The sequence below is a fragment of the Myotis lucifugus genome, unplaced genomic scaffold (genome assembly GCF_000147115.1).
Source record: "Myotis lucifugus unplaced genomic scaffold, Myoluc2.0 scaffold_56, whole genome shotgun sequence".
NCBI classification, from domain to species: domain Eukaryota; kingdom Metazoa; phylum Chordata; class Mammalia; order Chiroptera; family Vespertilionidae; genus Myotis; species Myotis lucifugus.
This window is the reverse complement of record NW_005871104.1, coordinates 2,447,069-2,465,170: the sequence shown is the minus strand read 5'-3', so window position 1 is coordinate 2,465,170 and position 18,102 is coordinate 2,447,069. Positions and strand designations below refer to the sequence as shown.

General features: G+C 39.2%; 2 protein-coding genes across 2 annotated transcripts in view; one reads left to right on the top strand and one right to left on the bottom strand.

The window, feature by feature from the left end:
- Nucleotides 1-1,490: 1,490 nt before the first annotated feature.
- Nucleotides 1,491-2,954, top strand: LOC102441927 (centrin-2-like). The gene is made up of 2 exons (XM_014456209.2): nucleotides 1,491-1,570; nucleotides 2,237-2,954. Exons 1-2 carry the CDS (start codon nucleotides 1,491-1,493, stop codon nucleotides 2,763-2,765), a joined length of 609 nt encoding a protein of 202 aa, XP_014311695.2. The 3' UTR covers nucleotides 2,766-2,954.
- Nucleotides 2,955-15,052: 12,098 nt separating this feature from the next.
- The window catches only part of MED7 (mediator complex subunit 7), a 6,279-nt gene continuing 3,229 nt past the window's right edge, over nucleotides 15,053-18,102 (bottom strand). The window contains exon 2 of the mRNA XM_006089082.3: nucleotides 15,053-16,175. Coding sequence (XP_006089144.1) covers nucleotides 15,457-16,158 — 702 coding nt within the window. The 5' untranslated portion in view covers nucleotides 16,159-16,175 and the 3' untranslated portion in view covers nucleotides 15,053-15,456. The remainder of the gene's footprint in view (nucleotides 16,176-18,102) is intronic.

Genomic DNA, 18,102 nt, shown 5'->3' with positions numbered 1-18,102 from the left:
CTTTGCCCTTCCCTGCCAGCCTCTGGAAGCTCACCAGGGAGCTCTGTTGTATGTGTCTTGAAGCCGTCCCCCTGATCACTTCTCATTCCGTCAACAGTGCATGTGTTCAAAATAGGAAGAAAGTCAAACATTTGAGGGTTCTTTTTCTAGATGGTTTTGGCTTATGAATTCACTGTTTTTTCCCATAATTAGCTTAGGAAGAGTTTACCTATTGACTTTTTTTTGAACTTGTAAAGACTTAACTTTTTTTCAGGTCTGCTGTTATTTGACCTAGGAAATATAAATTACTTATCTGACCCTGACAAAATTAAAATGGGATGAGTGGAAATAAACCAAACAAAGAGAAATGCACCCTCCCAAATTTCTCTCCTCTCTCCCACCATGGTCAATGACTGAGTCACAGCACATTCAAGTATGGGGGTCATGCAATAGATCTCCTAGAGACCCAGAGAGGGGATGCAACCAGCTCAGGCTCACATAGCTACTTTCTGTCAAAAGCCGTTTAGTACTCTCTGCACTTGTCATGGTAAATTGGCTAGCAAGTATGAATTTCAGGGGCTGCACAACTAAAAGGTCATTTGGTTACACAGGATGTTGGAGAACTGGGGGTCCACCCCTGATGCCTGTGCAATCCAGGTTGGCTTAGGCTTGCAGGGACCTCTGGGATTCCAAGGATCATAAGAAGGTTGTCTGTAAAATCTCTCCAGCCTCCTGACAGAAACGCACCTTCAGATCGCACGGGCAGAGGATGAGGGACCCAGAGCTTTACACTTAGAGTTTCAGTGAGAACTCCAGCCAGGCCCCCTTTGGCAAGAGCATTTTGGTGCAGGGTCCAAGTTATGTAGAAAAAATGGCGATAATAATATTTATTGCCGAGGGTGAAATATTACCTCTTATTTGATTTTCCTACTTGAGAAAGCAAGAAAGATGTAAGAGCAGGACATTAAGTTAAGAATAGCCTATTGTGTCACAAAGTAGAGCACAAAGGCCCCAGATTTTCAAGCATCAAATCAGGCCTTTTTCTTTCTTTTTTTAAAAATGTATTTTTATTTCAGATCAGAAGGAGAGATAGAAACATAAATGATGAGAGAGAATCATCGATTGGCAGCACACCCCACACTAGGGAGCAAGCCTGCAACCTAGGCGTGTACCCTGACCAGGAATCAAACCATGACCTCTTGGTTCACAGGTCAATGTTCAACCACTGAGCCACGCCGGTCAGTTAAGGCCTTTTTCTTTGAGGAGTGGGGAAGATGTCTTTTGTCTTCCCTCATAATAGAAAGGATGCAGCAAGAAGTCAAAATAATGAACAAGGACCTAAGTGAAGACTGACTTTCAGTGTATCCCCTGAGTAATCCTTAGAGCAAGTAATGCCAGAAATCCCAACACTGGGAACTTGGTAGCCAGCAAGCTCTCAGTGTCAGGCGTATCAGAGATCATGAGCCACAGGTCACTGCTAAGAAGGTGGTCCAAGTTATCCTTATTTGAATATGACACCACCAACAGCATTAGTGACAAAGGAGAAATGGTGCTCAGACTTTGCCGCCCGGCTTAATGGTGATCAGGCCAGGTAGTAATATGTATTATTATAATTATTGCTATTATTGTTATTTTTGTACTAATATCAACTAACATTTATGGAGCATTTACTATGGGCCAGCACTATGGTGATCATTTTACTTATATAATCTTATCAAATCCTTACAAATCTAAGGACCTATAATAATTATTATCCCCATTTTACGGATGAGAACACTGGGCTTTAGAAAGGTTCGGTAACTTATCCAAAGCCACAAAACTAATCAGTCTTAGACCTGGGACGGGACCCATGGTCTACCTAACTACATAGCTCTGGGTAATAGTAGTAGTACTAATAATAATGACAACAAACACTCATTGAGCCCTTATCATGCTTGCACATATCTGCTATAGGCACCATGGTAAAAAACTGAGACTTTCCCAGAGGTGCACAGCAAATAAATCAATAATATGAGCACCTACTATGAGTTAGGCCTGAGATAGATGATTTTATGGACATTATGTGTGGGGTGATGGGTGAGGGGAATGTTATGTCAACAGTTCCAACGTATTAAATCCAATAGTAAGGTCGGAGATGGATCTGAAGAAACGCCAGCCTCCTCGCAGGGCCTGTGCCTTTTCGCTGCCTCCTCTTAACACACAGCCGGCCCGCAGCCGCCCCCCGGGCATGCGTGGCCCTCTGGGCAACCTGTTCCAGGCCAAAGAAGACTCGGAACCTCCGAAGGCTTCTTCCAGCTTTAAGACGACAAACGTGGCATCATCTTCCTAAGCTGGAGCTTAGTCCACAGCAGATACAGGAGCTACGCCAAGCTTTTGATCTCTTCGATACTGATGCAACTGGGACCATTGATGTTAGAGAGCTCAAGGTGGTGATGAGAGCAATGGGCTTTGAACCAAAGAAAGAAGAGATTATGAAGATGATAAGTGAAATTGATCCAGAAGGTACAGGAAAAATGAATTTCAATGACTTCTTTACTGTGATGACTCAAAAAATGTGCGAAAAAGATTCCAAAGAAGACATCCTGAAAGCTTTCAAGCTCTTCGATGATGATGATGAAACTGGGACCATATCGTTCGACAATCTCAAACGTGTATCCAATGAGTTGGGTGAGAACATCACTGATGAGGAGCTGCAGGAAATGATTGATGAAGCTGATCGAGATGGAGACGGGGAAGTCAATGAGGAAGATTTCCTGCGTATCATGAAAAAGACCAGCCATTATTAAGAGTATTCTCTCCTGTTGCAAGCACACACAACTAGTTTTAGTGCCTGTTATTGTGTGAAACCTGGTTTTTGAGAACACAGGTGTTTTTTCCCCCACTAACCTCCCTGTATACCCTTAGTAACAACCTCACATCCATTTTCAACTTTTTTAAGTGTTCTTTGACAATATAGTTCTTTGTGAGGTGACTTGCTGCTTCCTTTAATTCTCCAAAACAGAACAAGAGCACATTAGAGCATTTACCCACTTGCCATTCTACCTTGTATTGCTTCACTCTTGTCATGCAGTCCCACATTTATGCCACCATAGAAAGAATTCTCAGGCAAATACATGTTGTAACTTTGTCACCACAAACAGCAGGCATCTCTACAATGGTTCTGGTTTTAATTGACACCTAAGTGCAGCTTTCTCTTTTAAAAAATACAGTGAACTCTCTCACTTGCAAAAAAAAAATTAAAAAATCCAATAGTAAAATGAATCACAAACAGGCAAGTGTGAGTGTTTGCTCTTTAACATCCAGATTGAACAGCCCAAACCTCAACAAGTAATTGTTGAGGAAGCTGAGTTAGTTTTCATGAAGTTCAAATGGAAGTGGAATTCTCACTCTTCTTTGCAGCTCTGTCTGAATAAATTTGATGATACACATTCCGGTGCTTGTGTCATCACCGATCATCACCACAGAAACATAAACATCTGCTCTAACAAACACCGGAGTGCCGCGTCACTGAATGTGTCAGGGAGGAGAGGAAACTGGCTCAGGATGATAAGGCTTTCCAGAATAAAAGTTCACTCAACTACATTAGCAGTGGCAGCCTCGGTCGTGGAAATATAAGCATTGCTTTTCAGAAAAGCACAAAGCAGGAGTCATGCATTGCTAAAGGTTGGACAAGGTTGATTTCGAGATGCTGTTCACATTCAACACCCAGTTTCCTTAAAAAGTCACTACCTATGCTGTCTTGCATGATGACAATAGAAATCCTTCAGGAGCAGGGATCTTGTCTCCCAAACTGCTCACAGAAAATCTCCTGCAGGGCAGAGAAGGCTAGCGGGGACTGCTGTATGGTTCTGGGAGAGGCCTCGAACAATCAGAAGTAGAATTGACCGTGGTTGTGGTTTGTGTTTATTGTTTGATGAGTCAGTGGCAGTATTAGTTATGTAGTTGCAGAAATTAATAACTAAACGATGGTTCTTGGCCCTGCATGGATTTATAGCAGTTGCACATGGGTGAGTCAGATCATGGACTGAATCCAGGGCTGAGGTATGTTTAGGTTTAGTTTGTACGGTGCTTAAAGAAATGATATATTTGTTGCTTTACAATGAAAAGTAATGAAATTTTATATGAAAATCTGGATTTACAAATTCTGTTTGTATTCAGAAGATCTGGTAGTACTAGACCCATATTCTCAAATGACAACAATTCGATCAAACTAAGGACTTATGTCCCTTTTAGATGAGGCATATACTCTAGTTAGCCACAGTCCCTGCCTCTCCCATGGTATTGCCCCTAGCCAATTTTACTTACCTTCCTGCCTGCCCCTATGAGCATTTGATTTTGTGATCATTGGTGGTGGTATTAGAGAGTAATTATTTCTAGCAAAGTTCTTGGCATATGGAGGGCACCCTATAAATGGTAGCTCTGATTATTCTTTATCAATTACAGGCTCAGGTATTTAAACTTGATCCTCAGGTTAGCACTGTCCAATAGAATTTCCAGTAATGATGGAAATGTTCTATCTCTGTTCTGCCCAACATGATAGTCACAAGTCGCATGTAGCTATTAGCCACTTAAAATGTGGCTAGTATGACTAAAAAAATAGTTTCTTTTTTAAAAAGTTTAATTAATTGAAAATTAGATTTTAATAGCCACATGTGGCAAGTGGCTACTGTATTGGGCAAAGCAGATGTAAGTAATGGGATTGAACATCCAGTCAGGCATCCTTGTTTAGAATAAAATGTGGAGAATAGACACTGGGGCTGTGTGTGGGGGCATGTTCATTTTACAAGAGATTACTTTCTAGTGGGCTTCATCACACAGCATCACCTCCTTTCAGAAAGGAAACCTCCCCTTATTACCCAACTAGAATTTTTGTCGATTTAAGGAGCCAAAGCTATGTGTTTTCAAGATGTTGACTGTCCATTCCTACCAATAAGAACAAGTCACCTGAAGCGTGAACGGGAAGGTTTGCTGCTGTCCAATTAAGAGTCCTGACTGTCCAGTTAAAAGTACTGCATAAATGTAGTAACTAGACCTGTGGGTGGGAAAGCCTAACTTTTTGATGAGCTGCTTGATTGACCCTGTCATTCATGAGAGCATAGAGCCCAGAGCCAGTGCTGCCAAGGCGACTGTGGAAAGGCGATGGAGGCCTGCTGACTGCTAGAGGGATCCGATATTCCTAGAGCCAGGGCTCCGTGGGCTGCCTGCCGTCTCTGCGGTTTCCACCACAAGCACACATTGATCACATCGAATGATCACATTGCCATATACCAGCTACAAAGTAGGATTCTCAAAGATCCCTCTTTCATGCAACTCACTCATTTGCATGTTGTTTGCCCAAAAGTTTCTGACACTGACCTGCTTTGCTGAGCCCAGCAGTCAGAACCCTCCCTTCCTTCTCACAGGTTTGGAAACCCCAGAACCATTTACCAGACTTCGGCCTATTGGTAACTTACCAGTCTCTGTTCTGAAACTTGCCCTACCAGTGGTTCTCAACCTTCCTAATGCCGCAACCCTGTAATACAGTTCTTCATGTTGTGGTGACACCCAACCATAAAATTATTGTCGTTGCCACTTCATAACTGTAATTTTGCTACTGTTATGAATCATAATGTAAATATCTGATATGCAGGATGTATTTTCAGGGGTCGCGACCCATAGGTTGAGAACCGCTGCTCCAACTTGTCTAGCTAATAAATAACTTCACTGCTTCTAGGGATTTATGCACAGGAGGGTAAAACTAACATTAGCCTGTTTCATTCAAGATGAAGCTCTGAATTATATCCCTCCTCCCCCCCCAAAAAAGGCCTCTCTAAAAACAGAGAAAACCCTGTTTCCCATTTTTTCACTTCTCACAGGAATCTACTTTACAACAGAATTTGAGCAGTCTTCCAAAGTGCTTATCCTAGCCTACATTCTCACTAGCGGTGAAGAACTCTTATGATGCTGCATGTCTTTGCCAATATCGGTACTGTCAGACTTTAATTTTTTCCAATATGATGGGTGTATGATGATGTCACAATATGGCTTTAAGGTTAAACTATTGTTTAATGGAAAATATAACAGATGTACAGCACATTAAATGAACTTATAGTTTAAAAAACACTTACAAAGCAAACACTCAAGAAATCAGGACCCAAAACAAAAAATAAAGCAAATCTCCTAAAGTCCCTCCAACCCCTATTCCAAGGCCATGTGTTCCTTCCTGATCTCAAAACCTTCCCTCTCCTACAGGTAATCACTATTTGAAATATTGCAATTGTTTCCTTGCTTTTAAATATATATATATTTGTATTTCAGAGAGGAAAGGAGACAGAGAGACAGAAGTAGAAATATCAACGATGAGAATCATTGACTGGCTGCCTCCTGCATGCCCCACACAAGGATCGAGCTTCAAACCCGGGCATATGCCCTAACCAGGAATTGAACTGTGACATCCTGGTTCTTAGGTTAACACTCAACCACTGAACCACCAAGACGGGTTGTTTCCTTGCTTTTTTAATGACCTTGATAAAAGGACTAAGGGGAAGATTTGCCTTATGTGATATATGTAGGAATTCCACATACAGGAGAGCTTCAGAAACAGAAAGGGAAAATGAGAAATAAAAAACATGAGCTAAGGATGAGGTCAGGGACCAGGGGCTTCAGAGGGGAGGAAGGTCATTCATGGAACATAAGGAGCAGGTATTCAGTAATTAGCTATTTGTCCTGCAAACCTATGTTTGCATCCCAAATTTTATGTATAATTTTATTTTAGAACATCATGAAAATGGAACCATATTGTCTATAGGCTTTTGCGTTGTCTTTCCCTCAACAATGTGTTTATGTGATCCACTCATGCTGTTGTATGTCCCTGTAGATTGTTCTTATTACTCAAAGTTTTCCTGGGAGTAGATATGCCTCAAATTATTTGTTCATTCTATTTTTAGATGAACATTTAATCTTCTGTTTTAGTTATCATGAACAATGCCGTACTGGACATTCTTTTACATGAATCCCAGTGCACACTTCTCTGAAGTATATTTCTGAGAGTGGAATTACTGGGTCAAAGGGTACATACCTTTTTAAAAAAAATTTTTTTATTGACTTCAGAGAGGAAGGGAGAGGGAGAAAGACAGATAGAAATATCAATGATGACAGAGAATCATTGACCAGCTGCCTCCTGCACGCCCCACAGTGGGGCTCGAGCCCAGAAACCCAGCCAGGCATTTGCCCTGACCAGGAATGGAATCGTGACCTTCTGATACATAAGTTAACACTCAACCACTGAGCCACACCAGCCAGGCAAGGGTACATAACTTTTGAACCTTATTAAATAATGCCTGTTTTCTGAGATATCTACCAACAGTGTGTAAGAATTCTTATTCCACATCCTCATCAACACTTGATATTGTGTGTGTGTGTGTGTGTGTACTGGTAAGGATACAATGGCATCTCAGCATGGTTTTCTCTGCATATCCCTCATTACTTGGAAGTTAAATAAAAACCTTTTCTTTTGTTTATGAACCATTAAAACTGGGACAATCAAGCCCCTGAGGGTTCATGAGAAACTTACCTCTTCTTTAAAGAATTTAAACTAGGAGCCTTGCCCATAATAAGCATTATTATTAAAAAACAACAAACCTTTTTGCTGTATAGGACCGAGCAAATCTCCTATACATTTTAGAATCTTTTTTTTTTCAGGCCTCACCAAGCTTTTATTTGGTTCGGGATCCACCCATAGGATAGCCCTTAGGCAGGGAGGTTCCAGTGACACACAGATTATTCTTATCAATAAGGATTTACATGATTAAACGTGGGGAGGTTGCTTCAGCTACCATTATCTGGATTAACAGAGGTGGTGCACAGCTCTGTAGAATCATCTTATTAAATTAAAAAAAGAACCTGGCAAAAATTTGATTGGCTTGCACTGAATCCACTGATCAATGTGGAGTAAATTTGACCTCTCTACAATATTGAGTGTACCAACCCATAGACATATTTTCTCTCTCCTCTATTTAGATTTTCTTTAAAATCTTAACAAAATTTAAAATTTTTTCTCCATAGAGGCCTTCAACTTATTCCTTGATTTTTTTTCCTGGATATCATTGATGCTTAGTATCTGATTTAATTTTTTTTTTCCATTTGTTGCTGGTATTCTGAAATGCATTTTTGAATGTATTATTTTTTGTTGTTAATCCTCACCCAAGGATATTTTTCCATTGATTTTTAGAGAGAGTGGAAGGGAGGGGGAGAGGCAGAGAGAAACATCAACGTCAGAGAAACACATCAACTGGTTGCCTCCTGCACGCACCCTGACCAGGGCTAGGGATCAAGCCTGCAACCTAGGTATGTGCCGTTGACCAGAATCAAACCTGGGACTCTTCAGTCTGCAGGCTGATGCTCTATCCCAGGGTTGGGCAAACTTTTTGACTGGAGGGCCACAATGGGTTCTTAAACTGGACTGGAGGGCCGGAACAAAAGCATGGATGGAGTGTTTGTGTGAACTAATATAAATTCAAAGTAAACATCATTACATAAAAGGGTATGGTCTTTTTTTTAGTTTTATTCATTTTAAACGGGCCGGATCTGGCCCGCGGGCCGTAGTTTGCCCACGGCTGCTCTATCCACTGAGCCAAACCAGCTAGGGCATGAATGTATTTTTCTCCAACCAGGAAACTCTCTTTTTAGTAAGTTATCTGTAGATTATATTGAATTTTCCATGCAGAAAAACATTTTCTGCAAATAATGGCAGTTCAGCTTCTTCCTTTTTAAATTTTACCATGCTGGTTAGGAAATCTAGTACATATTTAACAGAAGTTTTGATAGCAGGCATTGTAGTTTCATTACAGATCTTAAAGGAAAGGTTTTAACTTTCTACCTTGGGTATAATACATGTTGCCGATTTTATGGAGCTACAACTTATTAGATTAAGGAAGTTCTGTTCTATTCCTAAATATTCTAATAGGTTTTCTTTTTTAATTAATTTTTTAACTTTTTTTTTTTGAGAGAGAGGAAGAGAGAGAAACATCAATTTGTTATTACACGTGTTTATGCATTCATTGGTTGCTTCTTGTATATGCCCTGGACATTAAGGTATCAGAACAACACTGTAACCAACCGAGCTACCCAGCCAGCCAGATCCCCCTTCTTTTCTTTTTCATGAATGGATACTAAATTTTATAAAATGCTTTTTGTGCTTCTGTTAAGATGATCAAGTGAATTTTTCTCCTTTTATCTATTATAGTGACAGACTATATTAATTAATTTTCTATTTTACTTTCTTAAACATGGATTGGCCATAAAGCATTACTTTTTATTTTTATACATTGCTAGATTAATGTGCATATATGTCTATGCTAATCTCATAAAAAGAGCTTAAGAATGTTTCTTCTTTCTGGCAATCTTTAATAGAACTTGCCATCAAAGCTATACTTGAAGTTTCTTTGTGAGATTTTAACTACTGGTGTTTTTTTTGTTTGGTTGATTGGTTTTGTTTTTTAATCATTAGAAAGCTAATCAAGTTCCCTATTCTTAAACCAATATTGGTCATTTTATAAGAATTTGTACATTTTGTCTAAGTTTTCCAATTTTCCACAATATTTTCATATTATTTCTTACTGTCTATATAATCTATAGTAATGTCACTTTTGATATCTGCCATTGTTTGTGCCTTCCTTTTTCATTTATTGTTTTATATATTTTTATTGATTTCAGAGAGGAAGGGAGGAGATAGAAACATCAATGATGAGAATCATTGATGACTGTCTCCTGCACGCCCCCTACTGGGGATTGAGCCTGCAACCAGGCATGTGCCCTGACCAGGAATCCAATGGTAATCTCCTAGTTCAGTGGTTCTCAACCTGTGGGTCGCGACCCCTTTCGGGGTCGAACGACCCTTTCACAGGGGTCGCCTAAGACCATCAGAAAACACATATATAATTAAATATTGTGTTTTTTTGTTTGTTTTTTTAAATATATTTTATTGATTTTTTTTACAGAGAGGAAGGGAGAGAGATAGAGAGTTAGAAACATCGATCAGCTGCCTCCTGCACATCTCCCACTGGGGATGTGCCCGAAACCAAGGTACATGCCCTTGACCGGAATCGAACCTGGGACCTTTCAGTCCGCAGGCCGATGCTCTATCCACTGAGCCAAACCGGTTTCGGCTACATATTGTTTTTGTGATTAATCACTATGCTTTAATTATGTTCAATTTGTAACAATGAAAATACATCCTGCATATCAGATATTTGCATTATGATTCATAACAGTAGCAAAATTACCGTTATGAAGTAGCAACGAAAATAATTTTATGGTTGTGGGTCACCACATGAGGAACTGTATTAAAGGGTCGCGGCATTAGGAAGGTTGAGAACCACTGTCCTAGTTCATAGGTGCTCAACCATTGAGCCACATGGCCAGGCTCTCATTATTTCTTTATCGCTCTCCCTAGTAGGTAGCCATAACTCATAAAGTCCTAGGCTCACCCACCACCTAAGCCTCCAGGCACCACCTTTCCTCTTCTAGATCAGATACTTCTACATAGATGATTAGCAAGCCTAAAACCTGACAAATTTCAAAAAGAATTAGAATGAATCTTCTCTTTCATTGTCAACATTAGATGGTACCTACCCTTTGAGATGGGTACCATAATTACTATAGTTAAGGAAATTGAGATTCAACCAAAACTACACAGTTAGTAAATAATGGAGCCCAAATTCTACCATGCTCTTTTTTTTTCTTTTTAAAATTTTCTTTTAAGCCTCAGTTTTAATTCTGCCATTTACTAGCTGGTGTCCTTTGTGTATAGAAAGTTACATTTGAGTCTCAATATCCTCATCCATAAAATGGTTTTTATATAATTTTCCAAATTTGACTCTGCATAGACAGACACAAATATACCCAGCAACTTACTTTTATCAGATCTTGAATATCTTTCCTCATCAGTACTCTCTTTTTTAAAAAAAATCTTTATTATTGAAAGTATTACATAGGTCCTCCTTTTTATCCCATAAACCTCTTCCAGCTCCCGTCCTCCCCCAGTACTCTCACTCGTAATGGCTCTTAAATGGTTGCATATTATTCACAGCAGATTCCCTTATTTGTTGAATGAATGTGAAAATCAGTAAAGACCCACAAAATATCTTTCCTTATAATGCTGATACAATGCATTCCTGGCCAACCATACCTCCTTGCAAGACTCTCATCTTTTGAATGCCTTCCCTTATTCCAAACCTAGAGTGGGGGACAGGGAACCAGCAGCTTCACAGAATTTGGTCATATATTAAGCAAATGTGAGAAGCATCTTATTGTCTTATTCACTAACCAATAATGCCTGAGGTCTTTCCCAGAGGCCTTGTCTAGGCAGCTCTGAGAGAAAGGTTCTGATCAAGACTCTTATTCAAAACATAATACTGATTATTTTGAAGAATTCACACCATGTTCTCTCCACTAGAAAAGGCCACCGACAGGCACGGGCAGCAAGTCTCACTTGTTGAGTAAAAAGCTCAGTATTATAAACAGAACCTCGGAATTTCCTCATCTTTACCCCTCCTCTGCCACCTGGCTACAGCTACAAAACTTATGGTAAGAGTGCCACTTAGTGTTAGATTCATTACATTGCAATTTGAAATCAGTTCTTCAATCTTTGATTCTAAATGCCAAACACAAAAGGCAAATGACTGAGCAGAATTGTTGACTTTTGATAGTTTACTAAGTACCATAAATTATGCTACGTGCTTTGTAGCCATAAAACCACAAAACTGACCCTGTTTCTTAAAGTGGAGATGATACATAGGTATTTCCTTAAAATACACAGAGAAGTCTAAGACATAAATGCCTTAACATGTCCAATTCCCACATACAAATCTCTTCCTCAGTCCAGAATCATGTAGTATCTATGGACTTTATATGGTAAAAATGTTGGATTCTACTCTTGGCTCCACTACTTATTACCTATTACTTATTAACTGTCTGATACAGTAGAGAGGTGGTAAAGTATGGAGGTTAAGTGCTTTGGCTTTTTTTTTTCTTTTTTTTTTTTTTAAAAAAATGTTTTTATTGATTTTAGAGAGCGAGGAAGGGAAAGGGATAGGTAGAAACATTGATGAGACAGAAACATCAATTGGCTGCCTCCTACACGCCCTCTACTGGGGATCGAGCTCAAAATACAGGCATGTACCATGACCTCTTGGTTCATGGGTTGATGCTCAACCATTGAGCCACACCAGCTGGACTGCTTTGGCTTTGAAAGTAGAAATTTTCAATCCTGGCTCTGCCACTCACTGTCTTGGTAACCTTGGGTAATATGGGTATAAAAAATCATGATTTCATTGGGTTGTTGTGAGGATAAAACTATGTAGAATCATGATTTCATTGGGTTGTTGTGAGGATAAAACGACTATGTAGTTATTAGAACAGTGTCGACAAAGGACTATATATGTTTGCTATTGACTTTCCATCAGATTTAGGATAAAACAAACTCCTTCCCTTGGCCTTTTAAATCCTGTAATCTGCTCTATATCTGCTTCTCTAGCTCCACCTCCTCCCTATGTTGTGGCAATAGCAACCTTTCTCATCCAATTCATGCCACCTTTTTATTTCCTCATGAGACCCTTGCACTTGCTATTTCCAGTCACTTCAGGACCTACTGTTAAGCAGGATAGATAGCTGCTAGGGCAGGAGGGGAAGAGAGGAGGGAAAAGGGGAGTTTATCTCACCCACTGAACAAAGAAGTCAGCAGACTTGGGACTTGCCAAGATAAAATTGTCAGATGTTCTCATAAATTCTGGGAAAAGCCACAACAATATAAAAGAGGGACCTTGAAACCTAGTCTGCTTCCCAAGATGTCAGTGAGGGGAAACTTGAAACCTATAGGGGAGAGAGAAACATCAATGTGAGAGAGACACATCTACTGGTTGCCTCCCACACACCCCCAAGTAGGGGTGGGGATCAAACCCCTTGACCAAGAATCAAACACTAAACCAGTGGTTCTCAACCTTCCTAATGCCGCGACCCTTTAATACGGTTCTTCATTTTGTGGTGACCAACCATAAAATTATTTTCGTTGCTACTTCATAACTGTAATTTTGCTACTGTTATGAATCATAATGTAAGTATCTGATATGCAGGATGTATTTTCATTGTTACAAATTGAACATAATTAAAGCATAGTGATTAATCACAAAAACATTATGTAATTATATATGTGTTTTCCGATGGTCTTAGGCGACCCCTGTGAAAGGGTTGTTCAACCCCCAAAGGGGTCGCAACCCACAGGTTGAGAACCGCTGCACTAGACCAATGTGTAGGCTGACACTTTAACAGTGAGCCACACTGGCCAAGACCATATAAGTTTTTAAACTTATAACTATCAGATCTTGCGCTACTTTATACCATTGAAATAGTTCACATCAAAATTCTTTTAAAAAGACCTACAAAATCAGATCCTCTCAAAGTCAGAATTTAAGATTGCTAATGGAATTTAAATCCCTTAATCCTCTCCCCAAACAAATTCATATACAAATTATGTCATAAGTCTTATAACAATGTGATTCAATTAGATTTCTTTTCCTTGCATGGATTTGCAAAACAGCCAAAAATTGGCTTTGTACCTTCTTAGCCCAACATCCTTAAGATTATAAAAGGGTTGAGGGGAAATAACAAGATTTCTTTTGAGAGCTGCTCAATTGTTATGCAATGTCTAGCTTGCTCCCCCAGAAGGGAATGAGGGGAATAGCCCTTCACCTTCATTATAAACTTAAGACTGGCCTGTGTCCTCTGGAGCCCAACGATCCACACCAAATACATGTCAGAAAAAAAAAAGTGGCCGGTCTACTTGGGAACAGCCTACACTCCAAAGATTTCTAAAGAGGATGAATGTTTCACGTATAGAATTGACCTGTGGTCACTTTAAACTGGTTTTTGCCAGCTCTAGAGCTGAAGACCTTAATAGAGTAAGAATGGTATATTGGAAACCGGGGACTGAGAGAATTATCAAAAGTGTACATCTGGGAAAAGGCATTACCTTTATCAGTGATTCTTTTTTTTTTTTTATTAGTGATTCTTAAATCTTGATTATTTGCACCACAATCATCTGAGGGCTTATTAAATCACAGCTTGTTGTATACCACTGCTGGAGTTTGATTTAGTAGGTCTGGAGTGAGGCAAGAGAACTTGCATTTCTAATAGGGTCCCCAGTAATGCTAATGTTCCTAGTCCAAGATTACACTTTGAGAACCACTGGCCTACATTAAGAGAAAGGCCAGCAGAGAACCTCAGATACAAGGCAGACTCTTCACCAAGACTTTGGTGGAGGCGAGGTTAGAGGGAAGAGAAGAGAAATACAGAAATAAAATAAATCTGTGATCAAAACAGGTGACTTCTTGCTCAGATAGTCCAATCAGCTGGATTGGGGTGGGGGGTTAATGAAAGGAGGGCCTAGTCCTCAGTCATTCAAGGGCCCAAACTAACTGAACCTTTATCATCTTCAAAATGGTAAAATTATGCCATCCAACCAGAAGAGAATGGAGGACCCAAAGTTATCCTGGGTGTGGCCATCCACCCAACAGATAAGAACAGAATGGAGGATTGTGCAAGAAAATTTTTATGGGGCAGGCCTGAATTTTTACCCTCATATTCCACCGCTAAGAACTTAATCACATAGCCTTACACACATGCAAGGGGAGTGGGGAAATATAGTCCCTGGCAGGGCAGCACCGTATCTCAGGGGAGATACAATCTCCAGTGAACATCTAAGTCTCTGCTACCAAACTCCCTTCCCATTGCAGGCTTCCAGCTTTAAACAAGTATGAACTGAATTTTAAAGGAAATGTACAATTAATTACATAAACATTTTAATTACTAAAATGGTTGCAACTAAAAGTGATCAAAGGACTTATCTGATTGACTAAAAAAGGATAGGGCCAAGATTGTTCGACATAGTGTATTTACAGGAGCAGTCGAGAGGAAAAATTGCTATTTTATAAATCTATGGGGTTCTTCTCTTTTAACATGTTACAATACTTTTTTAGAGATTTTTAAGTAAAATATAAAGATTTCACAATTTCATATTTATACTACTTGATATCCTTTATTTATTTATCATTCTTTTATTCTTTTTAACACCAAGCAACCTACAGGGCTGCTGCTTCTATCTATCATTCTTAAAGCAAATAACAAGTCTACGTTCCAAGGATGGAAATTTGCTATTACTGAGGATTATCTTCAATGTTTAGTGCAACTCCAAAAACAGGAATATTCCACACAAGAGCAGCACTTTGCTTTTTAAGTTGATTACTCTTAATGCAGTCACACTCATTGCCTATGCTTGCCATAAAATGAAATTACTGCCTGTGACATCTCATAATTGATAAAGTTGGAGAGTGAAGCTGTTTACATAACTCCTAGTTATATCTCTTTTAAGACTCTCCAAGAGCAAATGAACTAATATATGATGCTATTTACTGAAAGGAAAAAATAAAAACAACAAAAAACCCTTTATGGTCTTTCATTCATTTCATCAATTAGAACGCACAAGGCAGCATCTTTCTCTATAATCTGGTCTTTCCGATGACCTGAATTTTCTCTTTCTTGTTCATTCTGTCCAGTACAATTGTTGCTATCATCAGCATCCATTGGTTCAGTTTTTACTCTTATCCCTGCTTCTGAATGAGGCAAATCATCAGGCAAAGAAGCCAAGCAATTTTGAATCATCTCAATGACTCTTTCCAGATGCTTTTGAAACCTCTCAGCTGTTTCAAGGCGTTGACGTTTCTGCACCTCCATCATGACCCTGAGGGTCTCTCTTGCTTGGTGAGGTCGGTATTCATTTATGAGATGATGAACATGTACAAAAAGCAGCTTAAGATCTTCCAGTTTCTCTTCTCGTTTTATACTCCCAGGGCTCCTTATCAAGATATCTAAGAGGTCTAAGAAATTAATAAGGATAGACATATTCAGTTTTCTCAGTTCTTTCTTGTGATCAAACTGCATAGGATGAAGCCGTTCGATGCCCTGACTTTCTAAAGGGCGGATGATAAGATCATCACACTGGAACTGGTTGCCAAACATCATATAACTGTCTTTTATTGGAGGTGGAGGCTTGGGAGCTAGTCCTTCCTGAATATTTTCATCCGTATACTCCTTGATGTATTGCATCGGAGGTGGTGGAAGGGCACTCACTTGCTGTGGCTCACCCATTGTGGAAGATCAAGAACCTATAGAAATAGACCAAAGATTTAGAGTACCTCTACAAAACAAACCTGTCACATTGGGTGACTAGGGACAGAATATTTTCCTTTTTTCGCCCTAGCAGTTGGGGGCCCAGAATAAAATGATCTCCTTGGTTTCTAAAACTAACATTTACAACAGGGAAAGGCTATGATCCTTTTCTATTTATCCAAGTACTTTCCTTCTCAATACTTTCAGCGGCACAAAAAAATATGCTGCAGTATATTTTCATCTATAAAGAAAATTGTGCTCATTTAGACTGATCTTATCAGATTTTCAAGATATAATATACTGGAGGCAGTTTTATACTGGAATTTGTGAAGTTTTAAGGGTGGCTATGGAACTATTCCTGAGTTTCCACCAAGCCACAGTGGCAGAGAGAATGTTGCTGAGAATCAATGAGTCAGTAGCGTTTATTCTCTGTATCAGTATCTGATTTGTCTCCCCAACCAGACAATAAGCTCCATAAAGGGAAAAATTTTGTCTATCATAGTTCTCGCTGTGTCCACAGCCTTGCACACAGAAGCTTCATAAATATTTGTTGAGCAGCTTCATCCATTTCAAGAGGGCTCCAAATCAAAGAGAACTTGGAAGTAGGTACAAACATCCTTAATGTGTATTCATTCTTTCATATATTTGTTAATATGTGACAATGAGTATCCAGGGATGATAATTATAATAATAGATAATATCTGAGTGCAAACTATATACCAGACACTATTCTAAATACTTTTCTCATGGTTGTGAGAAATCTGAGAAAAGAAAGGTGCTCTTTCCATTTTAGAGATGAAATAAGTGGTTGAACCATTTGTGTAAAGTCACAGAGTAAGTAGTAGAGGATGGATCCAGAGTCTAAAGATCTTAAAACATTACACTATACTACCTTTCAAGGATAAATAAAAACCACTACCTCCATCCAACTGCTGCTTACAATCTATCAAAGAAATAACTACATGTTTTAATGCTACTACAAAAGACCAACAGATCTGACTACCAAAAATAAATATAACACAACAGAATGGTGGTTACCAGAGAGAAAGGAGGGTGGGGAAAGGACAACAAGGATAAAGGTTCAAATACATAGAGACTAGACTTTGGGTGGAAGGCACACAATGGAGTAAAATTATGAGGATGTACACCTGAAACTTACATAATGTTATGAACCAATGTCACATCAATAAATTTAATAAAAATAAATAAATCTAAAAATTCCATTTAGCAAAGTATAAGCAAAATAACAGGCAATCTCATTTTTCTGGGATATAAATGCTTGCAAGCTAACAAAGGGCAAAAACTAGAAATTTTTATTTTTCAAAAACATTATTTTCTGACTCCATTTCCCAGGAGCACCGTGACTTCAGGAATTGCCTGTCTCGTTCACAATTCTACCAAGCTGCACCTCAAACAATGCCTAAAAGGTGGTAGGTCCTCTATAAAGGTCCATTGAGTGAATCTCTTAAAAAAAAAAAAAAAAACTACATTAAAGAAGGATATAGGCAGAAGATGACAAAGAAAATGCAACTGTTAAATAAAGTTGGGATGCCCTGACCAGGTAGCTCAGTTGGGGTTAAAGTCATCCTGATCTGCTAAGGTTGCAGGTTCAATCCCCAGTCAGGGCACATACAAAAATCAACCAATGAATGCAAAAGTAAGTGGAACACAAATCGACACTTCTCTTTCTCTCCCCCTTCCTTTTAATAAAGTCAATAAATTTAAAAAATTTAAATATAAACAAATAAAGGGAAAATATTCAGGCTAATACACTTTGTTTTAAGATGTTATTAATTTATAGAGAGGGGGAAAGGGAGAGGAATAGAGAGATAGAAACATCAATGAGGGAAACATCATCCATTGGCTGCCTCCTGCATGCCCCCCCCCCCCCGCAATCCCGGCCCGCATTGTGCCCTGGACTTG